This window comes from Artibeus jamaicensis, unplaced genomic scaffold (genome assembly GCF_021234435.1).
Source record: "Artibeus jamaicensis isolate MK-2021 breed Jamaican fruit bat unplaced genomic scaffold, CSHL_Jam_final contig_65, whole genome shotgun sequence".
Lineage (NCBI taxonomy): Eukaryota > Metazoa > Chordata > Mammalia > Chiroptera > Phyllostomidae > Artibeus > Artibeus jamaicensis.
Window position 1 is genome coordinate 1,783,600 of NW_026521913.1, and position 21,459 is coordinate 1,805,058.

Consider the following 21,459-nt stretch of genomic DNA (forward strand, 5'->3'; position numbering starts at 1 on the left):
ATTCCCCTCCATGCTGCACACCCCTCCCCCACCCTTCCCACCCTTTAGTTTATCTTCATGTGTCACAAGTTCTTTAGATTCTATATTTCCCATACTATTCTTGCCCTCCCCCCTATCTATTTTCTACCTACCATCTATGCTACTTATTTTCTGTACCTTCTCCCCCCTTCTCCTCCTCCCACTGCCCTGTTGCTAACCCTCCATGTGATCTGCATTTCTATGGTTCTGCTCCTGATCTAGCTGTCCTCTTAGTTTGCTTTTGTTTTAGGTGTGTTTGTTAATATCTGAGTTTGCTGTCCTTTCACTGTTCATCTTTTTTGTCTTCTTTTTCTTAGATAAGTCCCTTTAACATTTCATATAATAAGGGCTTGGTGATGATGAATTCCTTGAATTTGATCTTATCTTGGAGGCACTTTATCTGCCCTTCCATTCTAAATGAAAGCTTTGCTGGATAGTGCAATCTTGGATGTAGGACTTGGAATAGTTCTTTGCAGCCCCTTCTTGCCTGTAAGGTCTCTTTGATAAATCAGCTGACAGTCTGATGGGAAGTCCTTTGTAGGTGACTGTCCCCTTATCTCTTGCTGCTTCTAGGATTCTCTCCATTCTAATCTTGGCTAATGTAATTATGATGTGCCTTGGTGTGTTCCTCCTTGGGTCCAACTTTCTTGGGACTTCGAACTTCCTGAATTTCCTGGAAGTCTATTTCCTTTGCCAGATTGGGGAAGTTCTCCTTTATTATTTGTTCAAATAAGTTTTCCATGTGTGGCTATTCCTCTTCCCCTTCTGGTACCCCTATAATTCGGATGTTGGAATGTTTAAACATGTCCTGGAGGTTCCTAAGCCTCTCCTCGTTTTTCCAATTCTTGTTTCTTCATTCTTTTCTGTTTGATCATTTTTTTCTTCCTTCTGGTCCACTCCCTTGATTTGAGTCCCAGTTTCCTTTCCATCACTATTGGTTTCCTGTGCATTTCTCTTCATTTCAATTAGTTTAGCCTTCATATGTTCCTCTAATTTGTGAGTAAAATCAACCAGTTCTGTGAGCATCCTGATCAGCAGTGTTTTGAACTGTGCATCTGATAGTTTGGCTATTTTTTGGTTGCTTAAAAGTATTGGCTCTGGGGCTTTGAGCTCTTTTTCTGCTTGAGCCATAATGTTTTGGTCAGGTTGCACCTATTATGTATAAGGGGCGGAGCCTTAAGTGTTCACCAGGGCGGGGCCACTCAGGTGGCTGGGTTTTGACGCTTTATGTGGGGGTGGGGTCAGAGAGGGGCAATTGTGTTTGTTCCTCTCTCTCAGATTTTGGTCCTTTCTGATGCTTCCCACAAGCAAACCGAGCCCCTCTGGTGCCGGCTCCCGGGTGTGTGGCCCTGTGCACCCTCCAGGACCCTGTGGGTCTCTCCAACAAACTGTGAGCCTGGGAGCTTTTCCCGGTACCTCAACCCCAAAAGTTTCTCCAATTGGTGCTTTCAGGCTTTAACTCCTGGAGGTGGGGCCCTAGCCTGTGTGATCTGTCTCACTGCTTGCTCCTTTGCCTGGTTTGTCTGTGTGTGAATGTGTGACTGTGGTCAGCCAGCTGCCTAGCACCCTCACTAGGTCTGCCCACTGTCACCCCACATCTGGAATTCGCCAACTGCCACCTGCGCTCCTGGGTTCGGCAGGCCGCTTTTGCCTGCCCAATTCCACTTCACCAGCTGCTGACTCCGCCCCTCTTACCAGTTTGGCTAAATGGTTCGGTGTTGTCGGACTTCCATACAGTTCAATTTTCTGTGTTTTGGTTGCATTTTTTGTTACTAAAACTTTGTTGTCTTTAAACTTGGTTGTATGAGGATGCACAGTGTTTCCACCTATGCCTCCATCTTGGCCGGAAGTCTGTTAATTATCTTTTGAATTTTTGTTTTGTTTTAGTAAACTGAACTGGGTCTTTAATTTTTCTAGTTCCCTCCAACATCTGTCTGTCACTCTCCAAACCATTTCTAACTTTTCTTTCATCTTTTTACTTGGAATCATTGAGAACTCAAAGTGCCTTTTCCCAAGGCCACAGCAAAAATAGATTTCAGAGAAATTGCCAGAACAGTTCATATATGCAATCTTTATGTCTCTTGTAGAAAGATCAACAGAGACATTTAAACTGCAGACCAGGAGAATCTATCAGACTGCAACTGCCTGCCTTCACTCAATTTGAAGATGATTCCAGACACCTACGTAGAAATTTTTTCAACTGCCTGCTTTCAGAACTGAGAAACAGATTATAGTGTGTTCCAATCATTAACCTTTGTTTTTCTTGTTTCCATAAGGATACTTTTTATTAAATAATTGCACCACAGGCTTAATTTTAGGAGCCCACTGGCATTACTGTCTTCTAAAATGAGATAACGAACTGAACTAAACCTTTCTCAAGACAGATTGGTTTCAGAACAATCTATCAACCCAGCTTCTGGAATGTGAAATTTCCAGGGAAATTTCAGAGGTGAACTGTGGGCATACAGAAAGAGCCACTCCAACATGTACCTTTATGGTATGTAGTTTTGGGGTTTTTTTGTTTGTTTGTTTTTGACTAACGGCAATTTTTAAGCTATGGGCTTGAGAAATTTCTGCCCCAGAACTACCTAGAAGAACTTGAATTGGGGAATTTACCCATAATATGAAGTTATCAAAGATAACATTTGACCTATCTATAGTTAAAGGCAAACTACTAATTATTAAATGTAGCAATGACCCTTGGAAAGCCCCCAAAGCACCTTACCTCATTGCTACCCCAGAATGTCTGTATACCCAGTTTCCCTTATTGTGTTTGAACCTCATGCATGTCAGGGTCTCTGACTCTTGCATGTATATGGGTCCACATAAACGTGAATGTATTAAATTTGGTTACTTTTCTCTTGTTCATTTGACTCATGTTTATTTGATTATTAGACCAGCTGAAAGAACCTTGAGGGCAGAAGAAAGTTTCTTTCCCACATATACATTTTTGGCAGAAAAAACACAATACTGATGTGTTTCAGTACAGTATCAAGGAACATGATGTTTGTCTCATTACTGGTGAGGTTAACTTAGGTCATTTCATTAATATACTTTAGTGTGTAGTGTTAATATTTAAGGATACTAGTTTGTATTCTTTTCTAGCCAAATGACTTTCATTGTTTTTTGTTTGAATACTTTCTCTTATAGGAGGAGAAAAAGTTTTCCTCAACACTTACAGAGTCCCTGTGTGGGTTTGAAAATTAAACTGATAAAGACAGATGAACAGGAGAAAAGCCTACAAATTTATTTGTTTTACATATGACTGAACTTAATTAATCAATACATGACACAGGAGCCTTCATAAAGAAATGAAGACCCTTCATTTCTTCTAATACTCAATAGACTTGAGTATTTTTATGCTAGGTTTTTTTTTAAGTTTTCTCCTGAGGACATACTTTTTGATTTTTAAAAAGAGGGGAAGGTAGGAAAAAAGGGAGAGAAAGAGCCATGTGAGAAACATGGATTGTACATGCCCCAACCAGGACCTGGTCTGCAACCTAGACATGTGCTGTGACTGGGAATCAAATCTGCATCCTTTCTGGTTTACATGACATTGCTCCAACCAACTTGAGCTACACCAAATGGGGTTATGCTAGTTTTGATGAAGTTTGGGCAGTTGTGGAGGAATATGATTACGTCCAGTAATCTGAGGTAACTATAGTAGATTGGAGGAGCCCTAGTAAGGTTGTTTGTTCTTGGGAGATAAGGATGCTTTTTAAGTGTGGAGATGGTACCTCTCACATGAAGTGTTTATGACCTGTTTCAGGGAGGAGGGTTGGGGTGACTTTCCTGCTTTTATTCTCTCACATTCCTCCAGCTTTAAATATTCAGTGTCCCAAGGTGCCATGTTTTGGGGTAATCTGTCCTGATCCTCATCATTCTACACTTACCAATGTTATTAGAGGACACATTCAGAGGAACTTATGCTTATCAATGATAATTTGTAGAATAATGCTTGTACAGTCTTTTGCAGCTTTCTAAGCGCTTTTTACCTAGTCTATCTAAATCTAACAACTCTGCAGGGGTGGGGGTAGGCTAAGTATTAGTGTTAGAGGAAGAATTAGAATAACAGAATTAGAATTACAGAATTACACTGTACATCTAGGCACTATAATGACATGCTAAGTAAATGAATACTTTTAAGTAGCTATTTTAGTCAGCTAGTCAGCAACTCTTTTTTTTAAAAAAGATTTTATTTATTTATCTTTAGAGGGGAAGAGCAGGGGAGAGAGAGAGAAACATCAATGTATGGTTGCTTGTTGCTTTTCGTGCATCCCCTGCTGGGAACTGGCCTGTAGGGAACTGGCCTGTAACCCAGGCATGTGCCCTGACTGGTAATCCACCGGCGATTGTCTGGTCCGCAGGCTCAGACAATGTAGCTCAATCCACTGAGCTACACCAGCCAGGGGTTAGTCAGCAACTCTTGTTCTGCCTAGTTTCTAAGAAGCCACTGAGGCAGGAAGACAAGGGAAGAACAATTTGGGAGGATAGTTGGACGGGGCTGGAGAGAAGGAAGAGGGACATAGAATGAGGATTCGGGCAGAACACAGCTAGGATATAGGAATGATGGCTCTTGGGCCTGATATGAGTGAAAACAGGTGCAGAAACTGTTCTGGGCAGAGTTGAGTCTGAACAAGAATGGCGATCCTAGAGTTACGGCTGGTACCAATTGTGCGTGGAGCAGAACCGAAAACCCGGTGGGGTTTATCACTGGATGAGCGGGTTATAGTTTATCCTCAAATGGGCGTGATGGATGTGGGCGGGACAAGCTTGTGGTGGGCGTGGTCAATATCACTGGCCTTCACCAACTTGGTCTGGCAGAGCTGCCGGGCGCTTCCCGGTGTCATCTGCAGTGGGCGCTGGCCGCCAAGCCACTGGCGGAGTCCAGAGGCCGGAAGAAGCGCGCACCGCCCCACTAGCTCCAGCCGCCGCCATGAAAGCTGTAGTGCAACGCGTCGCTCGGGCTAGCGTCACAGGTCAGTCGGGTGGGGCCGGGCCGGGGAGGAGCCACCCCTGACCCCACGCCTGACAGTCCCCGGCCACTCTCCGCAACCAAACGCCCTGTGGGCCCTTGGGCGAGCTGGGATCTCGCAGTGTCGACTCCTTGGCCAGGCTCAGGGCACCGCCACGGCCCCTGAAGTGCCTGGTGGGCCCCAGTGCGGTCCTAGCTTCAGGATCCCCTCTTTGGGTTCACGATAAACGCACCTTATTTTGGTTCTGAGCACCTGGTGGTAGAAACTCCGAGCATCTGTATGGCTCGTTCTTCAGTGGACTATTGCACTAATGTGTAGGGAATATTTCTGGAGCAAGAACGTCCCCTTTTTCAATGTTCTTTTTAAAATTTCCCATTTTGCCCATTTTCTATATGTCCCAATTTTAATGGAGCTTGACTCTCAATAAAATACACAGATGTGAAAAGTTGTTCCTATCGATGAGTTCTGGCAGTTGTGTACACCCACGTGACCAGCCCCAGATTAGTTTCAGAAGAGTCCTTGCCCCAGGATAACCTTCCTCTCTAGTGGACCTGGGTTGGGGTCAGAATCTTAAGAATTCAGGGTGAAATATTTCTCTTTCTACCAGTTTCTTGTGGGCCAAGCCACCCAACCATTAGTCATCACTTGATCATTGTAGTCTAATTTGAACAATGATTAATGTTAATCACTGTTAATGGGGTCCAGATAAGTAATGTAGATAAGGTAGTTGTTATAAAAACTCAAACCAGGATAATAAAGTTATTTTAATGAATAATTTTAGATTGTTTTCTAGCCTTTTCTGTTTACATTGGCAGAGTTATAATATTGTTTCAGGCCAGATAATTCCAGATATTCTTCAAGCCAGTCTACACCAAATGTTTTCTTGTGTCTATGAAAGTATTAATCTAAAAGCAAAACAACAAAATCCCCCTAAAAAAAAACAATCAAACCCAGCAAAACCATATACAGGTATTTAGATTTGAGATTTGACTTTTCATCCCTACTCAATGATGTCTAAACTGTTTTGGTGACTGGTTTTGGATATGGCCTCAGAGTAATTGGGATTTATGGAATTTTAAAACAATTTTTTTTAGCATTTTGGTTAATATTTAAGGTCACTAAACTAGGATAATCCATAGATGAAAAGATGTTTTGCTTTTTCTGAGAAGATCTTATAGTCTGCTTTATGTGGTCATCATCAACACTCAATAAAATGGAGAATTTAGGTTTTTATCTTATATCTCTTAACTCTCTATTCTGAAATATTAAAAACATGTGTTCTGTGACATTTGCTGAATAGTTTAAGTGATTTTAGTTTATTATTTAAATTGTATGCTTTTAGTTAAAAACAAACCAACCAACCTGTATTAAAAAGATAAATGTTAATTGTGGGAAGGTGTTAATAAGATGGAATTATCTCTGTGTTAGAGAGACCTTGGCATTAGCTAGGTCTCCTAGTTGGATGGTAATGGAAAGATTTTCTGATTCCTTAAAAATGTGACTGGCTCCACTGAAATGTAAGTGAATGACATATTATTTCAGGGGTTCCAAAATGTCATTTCCCATTTTATTGTTAAGACAGAGTACACAATTAGAAGTCACATCTTATCATGTGGCAGTTTCACTTTATGAGATTGTTCAATAGCATGGTTATTGTGATAATCTAATTTAAAAAGCTTTATTATGGAACATTTTAAACACTCATTTGGTTAAACAGGCAAACAGTACAGTAACCTTCATGTCTTGTCACTCAGCTTCAGCAGATAAAATATGAATAGAATCATAGAATATTGGGACGAGGATCTAAAATTGTTGGGTGTGAACATGTTTATTTGGGAGCTTGTAATTTCTCAAAGAAGGGATTCATGGGTGGTGCCACTTATACATGGAGAAACTGACCAAATATCTCAGGTCTTTTTTAGTCTGATGATATTCTAAATTTCTTAAGTTTTTTTCCTTTGGAAATCCATTTGTCTATAATAAAAGATCCATTTGAACCTACTAATCCTTCTACTTATTCCAGGAGGAGGGCAAAACTCCTCTAAAACAAGAGAGCAAACTGTCAGATACAGGCTTTGGGGCATAAATTATTTCTTATTAATACAATATAACATTGTAAAGATGATGCAACTTCAAATAGTGATTTGAGTCACTTCAAATAATGATTCTACTTTTGAAAATCTACTCTTAAGAAGATAATCCTAATTATAGAGAACACTTTAGAGGGATGAAAAAGCAGAGCACAGAGGATTTTTAGGACAGTGCAATAACTCCACATGATACTATAATGGTGCATACATGTCATCATATATGTATTTGTCCAAACCCATAGTATATACAGCACCAAGGGTGAACCCTGGAGTAAACTATGGACTCTGGATAATTTGATGTGTCAATGTAGTGTCATCAATTGTAACAAATTTAATCCTGTGGAGCTTAGTCTGCCCATTGCATGGAATGTAACTGCTACTGGATGGGATGCAATATTAAAAGATGTTTAGAGCAGCTTCAACCTGAGTCTGGGCTTCCCATCTTCCTCCTTGAACAACAGGAGCTGCAGCACATGCTCCAAGTTCTCCACAAGCTACCGGACCCTGGGCTCTGTGTAGTTGCCCAGCTGCTGGTGTCTAGCCAACCAGCAGCATGGCCAATGTCTGTGCAGGCTCTGGGGTCTCAGGCTTCCAGATCTCCATGTCCTCCACCAGAGTGCAGGGCATCTGGGGATCTGGGAGCCTGGCTGTAGGGATGGCTGGCGGTCTGGTGGGTGTAGGGGGCATCCAGAGTGAGAAGGAGACTATGCAATGCCTGAATGACTGCCTGGCCTCCTACCTGGAGAGGGTGAGAAGCCTGGAGGCTGGTAATTGGAGACTGGAGATCAAAATCCGAGAACACTTAGAGAAGAACGGACCCCAGGTTAGAGACTGGGGGCATTATTTCAAGACCATCGAGGACTTGAGGGCTCAGATCTTTGCAAATTCTGTGGAAAATGCCTGCATTATTCTGCAGATTGACAGTGCTCATTTTGCTGCTGATGACTTCAGAGTGAAGTATGAGACAGAGCTGGCTATGTGCCAGTCTGTGGAGAATGACATCGATGGGATCCAAAAGGTCATTGATGACACCAGTATCATCTGGCTGCAGGTGGAGACAGAGATTGAGGATCTCAAGGAGGAACTGCTCTTCATTAAGAAGAACCATGAAGAGGAAGTAAATGATCTACAAAACCAGATTGCCAATTCTGGGTTGACTGTGGAGTTGGATGCCCCCAAATCTCAGGACCTCAGCAAAATCATGACAGACTTCCAGGCCCAGTATGATGAGCTGGCTTGGAAGAACCGAGAGGAGCTGGATGAGTACTGGTCCCATCAGATTGAAGAGAGCATCACAGTGGTCACCTTGCAGACCACTGAGATAGGCTCTGCTGAGATGACACTCGTGGAGCTGAGACTACACTCTAGTTGTTGGAGATTGACCTGGACTCAATGAGGAATCTGAAGGTCAGTTTGGAGAACAGCCCCTGGGGATGTGGAGATGTGCTATACCATGCAGATGGAACAACTCAGTGGGATCCTGCTGCATCTGGAGTCAGAGCTGGCCTAGACTCGGGCAGAGTGGCAGTGCCAGGCCAAGGGATATGAGGCCCTGCTGAACACCAAGGTCAAGCTGGAGGCTGAGGTCACCACCTACTGAAGCCTACTGGAAGAATGGGAGGACTTCAATCTTGTTGATGCCCTGGACAAGAGCCCCTCCTTACAAACCATCCAAAAGACCACGACTCGCATGATTCTGGGCAGCAGAGTGGTGTCTGAGGTCAATGACACCAAAGTTTTGAGGCATTAAAGGCAGCAGAAGTGGCACATCCTTTGGCAGGGAAGAAGGCCAATAAAAAGTTCATTGAAAGATTTTAAAAAAAAGATGTTTAGGAGAAACTTATAACATAGAAAAATTCTTATGCAATAATAAAAGAAAAGATGAGACAAAAATGATATACAATATTTATAATAATATTGCAATAATATTCTTTTTCTTCATGTTTCTTACATTTTTCAAATTTTCTATAATGCATATTTACTTTAATGGTGGATATAGCTCAATAATAATAATTATTTTTTTCCTGGTAAAGTTTTTTTTAAAATTTTATTTAGTTATTTTTCAAGTACAGTTTTTTTGTCTATTTTTCCCATCCCAGCCTCCCCCACCCCTTGCTCCCCCACCTCCCTCCCATTTCCACCCCCCTTAGTTCTCGTCCCTGTGTCCTTCCTATTTGTTCCTCCAAATCCCTCCCCCTTTTCCCCCTTAACTTCCCTTCCTTCTCCCCTCTGGTCACTATCCCCTTGTTCTCTATTTCAGTGTCTTTGTTTTTTTTTTTTTCTGCTTGCTTGTTTGTTTTGTTGTTTAGCTTCCTGTTAAAGGTGAGATCATATGGTATTTGTCTTTCAGCACCTGGCCTATTTCACTCAGCATAATGCTTTCCAGTTCCATCCATGTTGTTGCAAAAGGTAGTAGCTCCTTCTTTCTCTCTGCAGCATAGAATTCCATTGTGTATATGTACCACAATTTTTGGATCCATTCATTTACTGCTGGGCACCTAGGTTGCTTCCAACTCTTGGCTATTGTAAACTGTGCTGCTATGAACATTGTGGTGCATAGGTTCTTTGATATTGGTGTTTTAGCATTCTTAGGATATAATCCCAGCAGTGGAATTGCTGGGTCAAAAGGCAGGTCGATTTTTATTTTTCTGAGAAAATTCCATACTGTTTTCCATAATGGTTGTATCAGTCTGCAATCCCACCAACAGTGGACTAAGGACCCCTTTTCCCCACAACCTCTCCAACATTTGTTGTTAGTTGCTTTGTTTATGATAGCCATCCTGACCGGTGTAAAGTGGTATCTCATTGTGGTTTTAATTTGCATCTCTCTGATAGCTAACGATATTGAGCATCTCTTCATGTGTCTCTGAATGTTCTGTATGTCCTCCTTGGAGAAGTGTCTGTTCAAGTCCTTTTCCCATTTTGTAATTGGGTTGGGTGTCTTCTTAGAGTGGAGTGGTGTAAGTTCTTTGTATATTTTGGAGATTAAACCTTTGTCTGAGGTATCATTGGCAAATATGTTTTCCCATACAGTTGGTTGTCTTTCTAATTTAATACTGTTTTCTTTAGCCATGCAGAAGCTTTTTATTTTGATGAGATCCCATTTGTTTATTCTTTCCTTTACATTCCTTGCTCTAGGGGACATATCAGTAAAGAAGTTGCTGCGTGAAATATCTGAGATTTTCTTGCTGATGTTCTCCTCTAGGACTTTAATGGTGTCATGACTTACATTTAAGTCTTTTATCCACCTTGAATTTATTTTGGTGTATGGTGTAAGTTGGTGCTCAAGTTTCATTTTTTTTGCACGTAGCTGTCCAGTTCTCCCAACACCATTTGTTGAAGAGGCTATCTTTACTCCATTTTATGTTACTGTTCCCTTTGTCGAATATTAATTGACTGTAGAGAGTTAGGTTGATTTCTGGGCTCTCTGTTCTGTTTCATTGGTCTATGTGCCTGTTTTTATGCCAGTACCAGGCTGTTTTGATTACAGTGGCCTTGTAATACAGTTTGATATCAGGTATTGTGATCCCCCCTACTTTGTTCTTCTTTCTCAAAAGAGCAGGTGCTATTCGGGCTCGTTTATGGTTCCATATAAATTTTTGAAGTGTTTGTTATATGTCTGTGAAATATGCCATTGGTACTTTAATAGGTATTGCATTGAATGTGTATATTGCTTTGGGTAGTATGGACATTTTGATGATGTTAATTCTTCCAATCCATGAACAAGGTATATGTTTCCATTTCTTTGTGTCTTCCTTGATTTTGTTTTTCAGGGCTGTGTAGTTTTCTGCATACAGGTTTTTTACCTCCTTAGTTAGGTTTATTCCCAGATATTTTATTTTTCTTTTTGCTATATCGAATGGGAATTTTTTCTTTATTTCTCCTTCTGCTGATTCACTGTTGGTATACAAAAATGCCTTTGATTTCTGGATATTGACTTTGTAACCAGCTGTTTTGCCAAACTCATTAATTAGTTCGAGCAGTTTTGGGGTAGAGTCTATAGGATTTTCCATGTACACTATCATGTCATCTGCAAACAGTGACAGTTTTGCTTCCTCCTTTCCTATTTGGATGCCTTTTATTTCCTTTTCTTGCCTGATCGGTGTGGCTAAAACTTCCAATACTATATTGAATAGAAGTGGTGAAAGTGGACATCCTTGTCTTGTTCCTGATCTCAGTGGAAAAGCTTTTAGTTTCTTCCCATTGAGTATGATATTGGCTGTAGGTCTCTCATAAATGGCCTTTATTATATTGAGGAATGCTCCCTCTATTCCCACTTTGCTGAGTGTTTTTATCATAAATGGGTGTTGTACCTTGTCGAAAGCTTTTTCCACATCTATTGATATGATCATGTGATTTTTGTCTTTGCTTTTGTTTATGTGATGTATTATATTTACTGTTTTGCGAATGTTGAACCATGCTTGCATCCCTGGGATGAATCCCACTTGGTCATGTTGTATAATCTTTTGGATATATTGTTGGATGCAATTTGCCAATATTTTGTTGAGGATTTTAGCGTCTATGTTCATCAGCGATATTGGCCTGAAGTTTTCTTTCTTTGTTGTATCTCTATCTGGTTTTGGAATTAAGATGATGCTGGCTTCATAAAAGGAGTTTGGGAGTTTTCCATCCTTCTGGATTTTTTAGAATAGTCTGTGGAGAATAGGGGTTAGCTCTTCCTTAAATGCTTTGTAGAATTCTCCTGTGAACCCATCTGGTCCGGGGCTTTTGTGTGATGGGAGTTTTTTGATTACTGCTTCAATTTCTTTTGCTCTTATTGGTGTGTTCAGATTTTCTGCTTGTTTTTCGTTGAGTTTTGGGAGATTATATTTTTCTAGAAATGTGTCCATTTCCCCTAGGTTCTCAAATTTCTTGGCATACAGTTCTTCATAGTAATTTCTTACAATCCTTTCTATTTCTGTGGTATCAGTTGTAATCTCTCCTCTTTCATTTCTGATTGTGTTTATGTGTGTCCGTTCCCTTCTTTTCTTGATGAGCCTACTTAAAGGCTTGTCTATTTTGTTTATCTTCTCAAAGAACCAACTCCTGGATTCATTGATCCTTAAAATTGTGCTTTTAGTTTCTATGTCATTTAGTTCTGCTCTGATCTTAGTTATTTCCTTCCTTCTGCTTGCTTTGGGCTGTTTTTGTTGTTGTCCCTCGAGTTCTTGCAGGTGTAGAGTAAGGTTGTTTGTTTGAAATGTTTCTATTTTCTTTAGGTAGGCCTGTATTGCTATAAACTTCCCTCTCAGGACTACCTTTGCTGTGTCCCATAAGTTTTGGGTTGTTGTGAGATCATTTTCATTTGTTTTCAGAAACTTTTTGATTTCTTCCCTAATTTCATTCTTGACCCATTTGTTGTTTAATAGCATACCATTCAGTCTCCATGTTTTTGGGTGCTTTGAGGTTTTTTCTTTGGGGTTGGTTTCTAATTTCAGTCCCTTGTGGTCAGAGAAAATGCTTGGTATGATTTCAATTTTCTTGAATTTGTTGAGGCTCGTTTTGTGTCCTATCATGTGGTCTATCTTTGAAAATGTTCCATATGCATTTGAAAAGAATGTGTATTTAGCTTCTTTGGGATGAAGGGCTCTATATATATCAGTTAAGTCCATTTCATCTAGGGTGTTGTTTAATGCCACAATATCTTTGTTGATATTTTGTTTGGAAGATCTGTCCAATAATAATTATTTTTAAGCTTTAAAAATACTTTGGGGAAAATTTAGAAAATATATTGACATTATAAGAAAATAACACATATTTTTTTATGGCCAAGTCATATTTCATTGTATATATGCACCACTGCTTCTCTATCAACTTATCTCTTGATAGATACTTAAGTTACTTCCATATCATGGCTATTATAAGTAATGCTGCAATGAACATATGAATGCCTAGGTATTTTTGATTTAGTGTTTTGGGTTTCTTCAGATAAAAATCCAGAAGTGGAATTGCTGGGTCCTTCATTATTTCTTGTTATAATCTTTCTTTTAAAGTGTATTTTTCTGGTATAAGTATTGCTAATCCAGCTTTTTAATTTCATTTCCATTTTCATGAAATATCTTGAAATATCTTTTTTCATCTCTTTACTTTCAGTCTGTGTGTGTCTTTCAATCTGAAGTGAGTCTCTTGTAGGCAACATTATGTGAGGGTCTTATTTTCTTTCTACTGATCCACCATATGTATTTTGATTGGAGCATTTAATCTATCTACAGTTAAAGTAATTGTTGATTGACCCAAGGCAATCAACAATGGTGGGGATGTAAGCTACACTCATCTCCTCCCAGGACTAAACTGGAATTACAACTAAATTATGGAACAGTCAATTTGAATAACCAACTGAAGATTGGCTGAAGAGAGGTCTTGTAACCAAGGATTTACAGAAGAAGCCACATCAAAACTGCTCCAAATAGGTTGCTGAGTGTCAGTCACTGGCAGTGTCTTATAATGGCCTGTACCAGAGTTTCTCTGGTACAGAGGAACCAACCAAAAGGCCCATAACCAACACATCCAGTGACAAGCATTAGACAACATCAGAATAGGATTCAGTAAGCCTCACAAGTGGCATATCCAGAGGGAGATCTTGGCAGGCACCAAACCCTGCTGAGATAAATTCTGCTTTGTGTGGTTAATACTGCACAGTAGCTCACATGCCATGTTTGGGGTTAATCCTCAGGTTCAGCCAGCCTGATGGTCTATCCCATACACAAATAGGCCAATAGTCATCAAAACTCAATTCTAACAAGCAGGCCCATATAACCCACACAAGGGACATTCCTGGAACACATAGCTCAGGGGACTAAGGAGACTGTACCACTGGACCCCACAAGACACCTAATATATAAGCTCATTCCATGAAGACTGGGAGTCATAGAAGATCTATCTAATACATAGAAATAAACACAAAGAGGCAGCCAAAATGAGGTGACAAAGAAACAGGCCCCAAATAGAAGAGGATAAATCTCTAGAAAAAGAGCTGAATGAAATGGAGGCAAGCAATTTACCAAATATAAAGTTCAGAGTGGTGGCTGTAAGTATACTTGATAGCATGAAAAAGGACATAGAAACCATAAAAAAGCACCAGTTAAAAATGAATAATGTAATATCTGAAATGAAAAATACACCGAAAGGAATAAAGTGATTGTTGATAGAGATGTATTTAATGCCATTTTATTATTTATAAAAAAGTGAAAACTTGCTATCTGCAACATCATGGATGGACCCAGAGGGTATCGTGCTGAGTGAAATTAAGTCAGACAGAGAAAGACAAAAGCCATATGACTTCACTTATATGTGGATTCTGAAAAACAAAACAAACCAGCACCCAGAAACAGATTCATAGATACAAAGGATGTTTTGATGGTTGCCAGGTGGGAGGGGCATTAGAGGAATGGGTAAAAAAGGTGAAGGAATTAAGTACAAATTGGGGCCTGGCTGGTGTGGCTCAGTGGATTGAATGCTGGCTTGTGAACCATAAGGGTTACGGGTTTGATTCCCAATCAGGGTACATGACTGGGTTGTGGGCCAGGTCCCTAGTAGGCGGTGTGTGAGAGGTAACCACACATTGATGTATGTCTCCCTTTCTCCCTGTCTTCTCCTCTCTCTAAAAAGTAAATAAGTAAAATCTTTTAGAAAAAGAGTACAAATTTTTAGTTACATAATAGTCATGTAGATGTAAAGTACAACATAGGGAATATAGTCAGTAATATTGTAATAACAATGTATAGTGTCAGGTGAGTACTAGACTTATCACAGTGATCACTTTGTAGATTATATAAATATCTAGTCACCGGGTTGTACATCTGAAACTAATTTAACATTCTGTGTCAACTGTAATTGAAAAATAAAAAATTATTAAAAAATAATATTGATTTATGTAAAGAACAAAAAAAAGCCAAAGGTTTTTCTAAAGCAAAACAAATAAGTAAACAACCCCAATTGTTTAGTCTTTATGTTAGGATAGATTTTTTTTTTTTTTAGTTTCAGCTTTTGAGTCAGTGGCTCAAAGAACAGTAAATCAGTCATAGTCCATAATAAGAAAATCAGCATAGAAGAAAATATTAAAATATCTTTTTAGCATAAAGCTAAGAGAAATTAAGCTTTACACATTATTTCAGGAATGGGTTGATGCTGGTGCTCTCCTGGCATGTGAATGTCAGGTGGTGCCTTGTTAGACACCTGAAGGAAGAGGAGAGTTTCTCACTATTTCCTTAAATTGAAGGATACTACAACATAGTGAAGTCTTTGATCCCTTGTCAGGGATATTTATAGATGATGATGATGATGATGACGACGATGATTTTAAAGATTTCATTTATTTATTTTTAGAGGGAAGGGATGGGAGGGAGAAAGAAAGGTAGAGAAACATTGATGTGAGAAACAGCAATTGGTTCCCTCTCACATGTGCCCCGACCAGGGATGGAACCAGCAACTCAGGCAAGTACCCCAACTAGAAATTGAACCTGGGACCCCTCATTCTGGGGAACGACACATAACCAACTGAGCTGCACTGGTCAGGGCTATTATTATTATTTAATTTTTTAATTTATTTATTGCTTTGGCTGGTGTGGATAGGTTGATTGGAGCATTATCTTGTAAACTGAAGGGTTGCAGGTTCAGTTCCAGGTCAGGGCACATGCCTAATCTGTGGGTTCGGTAACCAGTTGGGGTGCAAATGAGAGGCAACCCATCAATGTTTCTGTCTCACACTGATATTTTTCTCCCCACTCCCTACCTTTCCCTCTCTAAAAATCAGCAAGCATGTCCTCAGTTGAGGATAAAAAGTTATTTGTTGATTTTAGAGAGGAAGAGAGAAACATTGATTTGTTGTTCCACTTATTTGTACATTTATGAGTTGATACTTGTATGTACTCTGACTGGGGACTGAACCTGCAACCTTGGCATATTGGGATGATGCTCTAACCAACTGAGTTACCCAGGCAGGGCCTACTCATAGATATTAGTATCTAGCAGAAGGAAATAACAAGGAAATGACACAGTTGACCATTGTCTAATTGGAACATTAGGTTAGTACATGATAAAGTAACAAAACACAAATAATCTAGTGAGATCTGGCAAAGAGTTTGTCAAGAAAAATAGAAAATTTTGAAGACCAACATTTGAAGTATGGGCTTTGATTTTCCATTATAATGATGCATCTTGGCATAAGTAATATACCAACATTGAGAGACTATCTATGGTAGTAGAGTATGTATTTAACTGTAAATATGTATGCTAATGTTTGCAATAGGAATATATATCCAGAGATTATATTTGTACATGAGGTGATTGATTTAAAAAGATTTGGAGATCATTGTCTTAGACAATGTACTTTAGTACTTAGTTTAGTACTAAACTGAGAAATAATAGAAGTTTGCTGACTTGAAGCTTAACTTTTCAAGTATGTTTTATTGATTAAGTTATTACAGTTGTCCCATTTTGTTCTCCCCTTTATTCTCCTCTGCCCTATACACTCCCTCCCATGGTCATTCTGCCACCTTAGTTCATGTCCATGGGTTACAAATATAAGTTCTTTGGCTTCTCCATTTCCCATACTATTCTTAACCTCCCCGTCTATTTTCTACCTACCATTTATGCTACTTATTTCTTGTACGTTTTCCCCCATTCGTGCTCTCTCCCTCCCTGCTGATAACTTTCCATATGATTTCCATTTCTGTGAATCTGTTCCTTTTATAGTTGTTTGCTTAGTTTGTTTTTGTTTTTGTTTTTAGGTTTGGTTATTAATAGTTCTGAGTTTGTTGTCATTTTATTGTTCCTGTTTAAAAAAATATATTTTATTGATTAGGCTATTACAGTAGTCCCATTTTCTGCCCTTCACTCCACTCCACCATGCACACCTCCTCCCACCCACATTCCCACCCTTTAGTTCATGTCCATGTGTTATACATATAAGTTCTTTGCCTTCTACATTTCTTATACTATTCTGAACCTCCCCCTGTCTGTTTTCTATCTACCATCTATGCTACTTATTCTCTATAACTTTTCCCCCTCTCTCTCCTCCCACTCCCCTGTTACTAACCCTTCATGTGATATCCATTTCTGTGGTTCTGTTCCTGTTCTAGTTGTTTCATTAGTTAGTGTTTGTTTTTTTTGTGTGTGTGGTTGTTAATAATTGTGAGTTTGCTGTCATTTTACTGTACATATTTTTTATATTCTTTTTCTTAGCTAAATCCCTTTAACATTTCATACAATAAGGGCTTGGTGATGATGAACTCCTTTGACTTGACCTTATCTGACAAGCACTTGATCTGCCCTTCCATTCTAAATGAAAGCTTTGCTGGATAGTGCAATATTGGATGTAGGTCCTTGCATTTCATGACTTGGAATACTTCTTTCCAGCCCTTTCTTGCCTGTAAGGGCTCTTTTGAAAAATTAGCTGACAGTCTGAAGGGAACTCCTTTGTAGATGACTGTACCCTTATCTCTTGCTGCTCCTAGGATTCTCTCCTTCATTTTAATTTTTTATTTTTTATTTTATAAATTAATTTTATTTAGTTATTTTTCAAGTACAGTTTTTTGTCTATTTTTCCCATCCCAGCCTCCCCCGCCCCTTGCTCCCCACCTCCCTCCCATTTCCACCCCCCTTAGTTCTCGTCCCTGTGTCCTTCCTATTTTTTCCTCCAAATCCCTCCCCCCCTTTCCCCCTTAACTTCCCTTCCTTCTCCCCTCTGGTCACTGTCCCCTTGTTCTCTATTTCAGTGTCTTTGTTTTTTTTTTTTTTCCTGCTTGCTTGTTTGTTTTGTTGTTTAGCTTCCTGTTAAAGGTGAGATCGTATGGTATTTGTCTTTCAGCACCTGGCCTATTTCACTCAGCATAATGCTTTCCAGTTCCATCCATGTTGTTGCAAAAGGAGGTAGCTCCTTCTTTCTCTCTGCAACATAGAATTCCATTGTGTATATGTACCATAATTTTTTGATCCATTCATTTACTGCTGGACACCTAGGTTGCTTCCAACTCTTGGCTATTGTAAATTGTGCTGCTATGAACATTGTGGTGCATAGGTTCTTTGATATTGGTGTTTTAGGATTCTTAGGATATAATCCCAGCAGTGGAATTGCTGGGTCAAAAGGCAGGTCGATTTTTATTTTTCTGAGAAAATTCCATACTGTTTTCCATAATGGTTGTACCAGTCTGCAATCCCACCAACAGTGGACTAAGGACCCCTTTTCCCCACAACCTCTCCAACATTTGTTGTTAGTTGCTTTGTTTATGATAGCCATCCTGACTGGTGTAAAGTGGTATCTCATTGTGGTTTCAATTTGCATCTCTCTGATAGCTAACGATATTGAGCATCTCTTCATGTGTCTCTGGATGTTCTGTATGTCCTCCTTGGAGAAGTGTCTGTTCAAGTCCTTTTCCCATTTTTTAATTGGGCTGGGTGTCTTCTCAGAGTGCAGTCGTGTAAGTTCTTTATATATTTTGGAGATTAAACCTTTGTCTGAGGTATCATTGGCAAATATGTTTTCCCATACAGTTGGTTGTCTTGCTAATTTAATACTGTTTTCTTTAGCCACGCAGAAGCTTTTTATTTTGATGAGATCCCATTTGTTTATTCTTTCCTTTACATTCCTTGCTCTAGGGGACATATCAGTAAAGAATGTTGCTGTATGGAATATCTGAGATTTTCTTGCCAATGTTCTCCTCTAGGACTTTAATGGTGTCATGGCTTATATTTAAGTCTTTTATCCACCTTGAATTTATTTTGGTGTATGGTGTAAGTCTGTGCTCAAGTTTCATTTTTTTTGCACGTAGCTGTCCAGTTCTCCCAACACCATTTGTTGAAGAGGCTATCTTTACTCCATTTTATGTTACTGTTCCCTTTGTCGAATATTAATTGACTGTAGAGAGTTGGGTTGATTTCTGGGCTCTCTGTTCTGTTCCATTGGTCTATGTGCCTGTTTTTATGCCAAAGCACCCAAAATCATGGAGACTGAATGGTATGCTATTAAACAATGAATCGGTCAAGAATGAAATTAGGGAAGAAATCAAAACGTTTCTGGAAACAAATGAAAATGATCTCACAACAACGCATAACTTATGGGACACAGCGAAGGCAGTCCTGAGAGGGAAGTTTATAGCAATAGAGGCCTACCTAAAGAAGATAGAAACATTTCAAACAAACAAGCTAACCCTACGCCTGCAAAAACTCCAGGAACAACAACAAAGACAGCCCAGAGCAAGCAGAAGGAAGGACATAACCAAGATTAGAGCAGAATTAAATGACATAGAAACTAAAAGCACAATTTTAAGGATCAATGAATCCAGGAGCTGGATTGAGAAGATAAACAACATAGACAAGCCTTTAAGTAAGCTCATCAAGAAAAGAAGAGAGAGGACACAAATAAACACAATCAGAAATGAAACAGGAGAGATTACAGCTGATACCACAGAAATAGAAGGGATTGTAAGAAATTACTATGAAGAACTGTATGCCAAGAAATTTGAAAACCTAGGGGAAATGGACACATTTCTAGAAAAATACAATCATCCAAAACTCAATGAAAAAGAAGCAGAAAATCTAAATACACCAATAACAGCAAAAGAAATTGAAGCAGTAATCAAAAAACTCCCATCACACAAAAGCCCTGGACCAGATGGTTTCACAGGAGAATTCTACAAAGCATTTAAGGAAGAGCTAACCCCTATTCTGCACAGACTATTCCAAAAAGTCCAGAAGGATGGAAAACTCCCAAATTCTTTTTATGAAGCCAGCATCATCTTAATTCTCCTTCATTTTAATCTTGGCTAATGTAATTATGATGTGGCTTGGTGTGTTCCTCCTTGGGTCCAACTTCTTTGCGACTCTCTGAGCTTCCTGGACTTCCTGGAAGACTATTTCCTTTGCCAGATTGGGGAAGTCCTCCTTCACTATTGGTTTGAAAAACTTTTCCACCTGTTGCTCTTCCTTTTCCCCTTCTGGTACCCCTATAATTTGTATGTTGGAACATTTAAAGATGTCCTGGAAGTTCCTAAGCCTCTCCTCATTTTTTTGAATTCTTGTTTCTTCATCCTTTTCTGATTGGGTGTTTCTTTCTTCTTTCTCCTCCACACTATTGATTTGAGTCCCAATTTCCTTCCCAGCACTATTGGTTCCTTGTACATTTCCCTTTATTTCACTTATCATAGCCTTTATTTTTTTTATCTAATTTGCAACCAAATTCAACCAATTCTGTGAGTATCCTGATTACCAGTACTTTGTACTGTACATCTGATACGTTGGCTACCTCTTTACTGCTTAGTTGTATTTTTTCTGGAGCTTTGATCTGTTCTTTCGTTTGGGCCTTTTTGTTTTTGGGTCTTGATGCTCCTGTTTTGTAGTGAGGGACAGAGCCTTAGGTGTTCACCTGGGAGGGGTAACCCTTGTAGCTGGGTTGTGACACTGTATGTGGGGCAGGGGTGCGAGAGGGAACAATGGCGCTCACTCTGCTCTCTGCCAGATTTCAGTCACTTCCCTGTTTCCCACAAGCAAACTGGGCCATTCTGGTGCTGCTTCCCATGTGGGGGGGTTTGTGTGTGTTCTAGGACCCTGTGGGTCTCTCCAATGAACTCTCCTGTGAGTTTGGAAGTTTCTCCTGGCACCTCAACCTTCACAGGTGTTTTCAATCCTTGATTTGAGGCTTTATTTCCCCAAGCTGGGACCCTGAGTTGCACAGTCTGTCTTATTCCCCAGTTTTGCCTGGTTTATCTGCAGTCAAATGCAGGACTACCCAGTTGAGCAAGCCACCTTGCATGCCAAGCCCCTTCACAATCTGCTGCCTGGCTGGGTCCGTCCGCTGCTGCCTTTGTGTGCCTCTCTCTACCCCTCCTACTGGCTGGATGAATGTGTCTTCTTTAACTTCTTGGTTGTTGGACTTCCATACAGCTCAATTTTCTGTGAGTTCTGGTTGTGTTTTGTTTTCAAATTGTTGCCCTTATTTTGGTTTTGCGAGGAGGCACAGTGTGTCTACCTATGCCTCTTTCTTGGCTGAAAGTCCTTACTGTTCCTATTTTTATTCTTCTTTTTCTTAGATAAGTCCCTATAACATTTCATATAATAAGGGCTTGGTGATGATAAACACCTTTAACTTGACCTTATCTGGGAAGCACTTTATCTGCCCTTCCATTCTAAATGATAGCTTTGCTGGATATAGTAATTCTTGGCTTTTGTAACTTTGAGTACTTCTTTCCAGCCCCTTCTTGCCTGCAAGGTTTCTTTTGAGAAATCAGCTGACAGTCTGATGGGAACTCCTTTGTAGGTAACTGCCTCCTTTTCTCTCGCTGCTTTTAATATTCTGTTTTTATCTTTAATCTTGGGTAGTGTAGTGATGATCTGTCTTAATGTGTGCCTTCCTTGGGTCCAACTTCTTTGGGACTCTCTGA

General features: G+C 39.7%; 1 protein-coding gene and 1 pseudogene across 4 annotated transcripts in view; both read left to right on the forward strand.

The window, feature by feature from the left end:
- The first annotated feature begins 4,815 nt into the window (after window positions 1–4,815).
- Window positions 4,816–21,459, forward strand: part of DTD1 (D-aminoacyl-tRNA deacylase 1) — a 308,428-nt gene continuing 291,784 nt past the window's right edge. For all 4 annotated transcript variants that reach the window (XM_053670944.1, XM_053670946.1, XM_053670945.1 and 1 more), the window contains exon 1: window positions 4,816–4,997. In XM_053670944.1, coding sequence (XP_053526919.1) covers window positions 4,955–4,997 — 43 coding nt within the window. In that variant the 5' untranslated portion in view covers window positions 4,816–4,954. The remainder of the gene's footprint in view (window positions 4,998–21,459) is intronic.
- Window positions 6,038–8,844, forward strand: LOC119047540 (keratin, type I cytoskeletal 18-like; annotated as a pseudogene).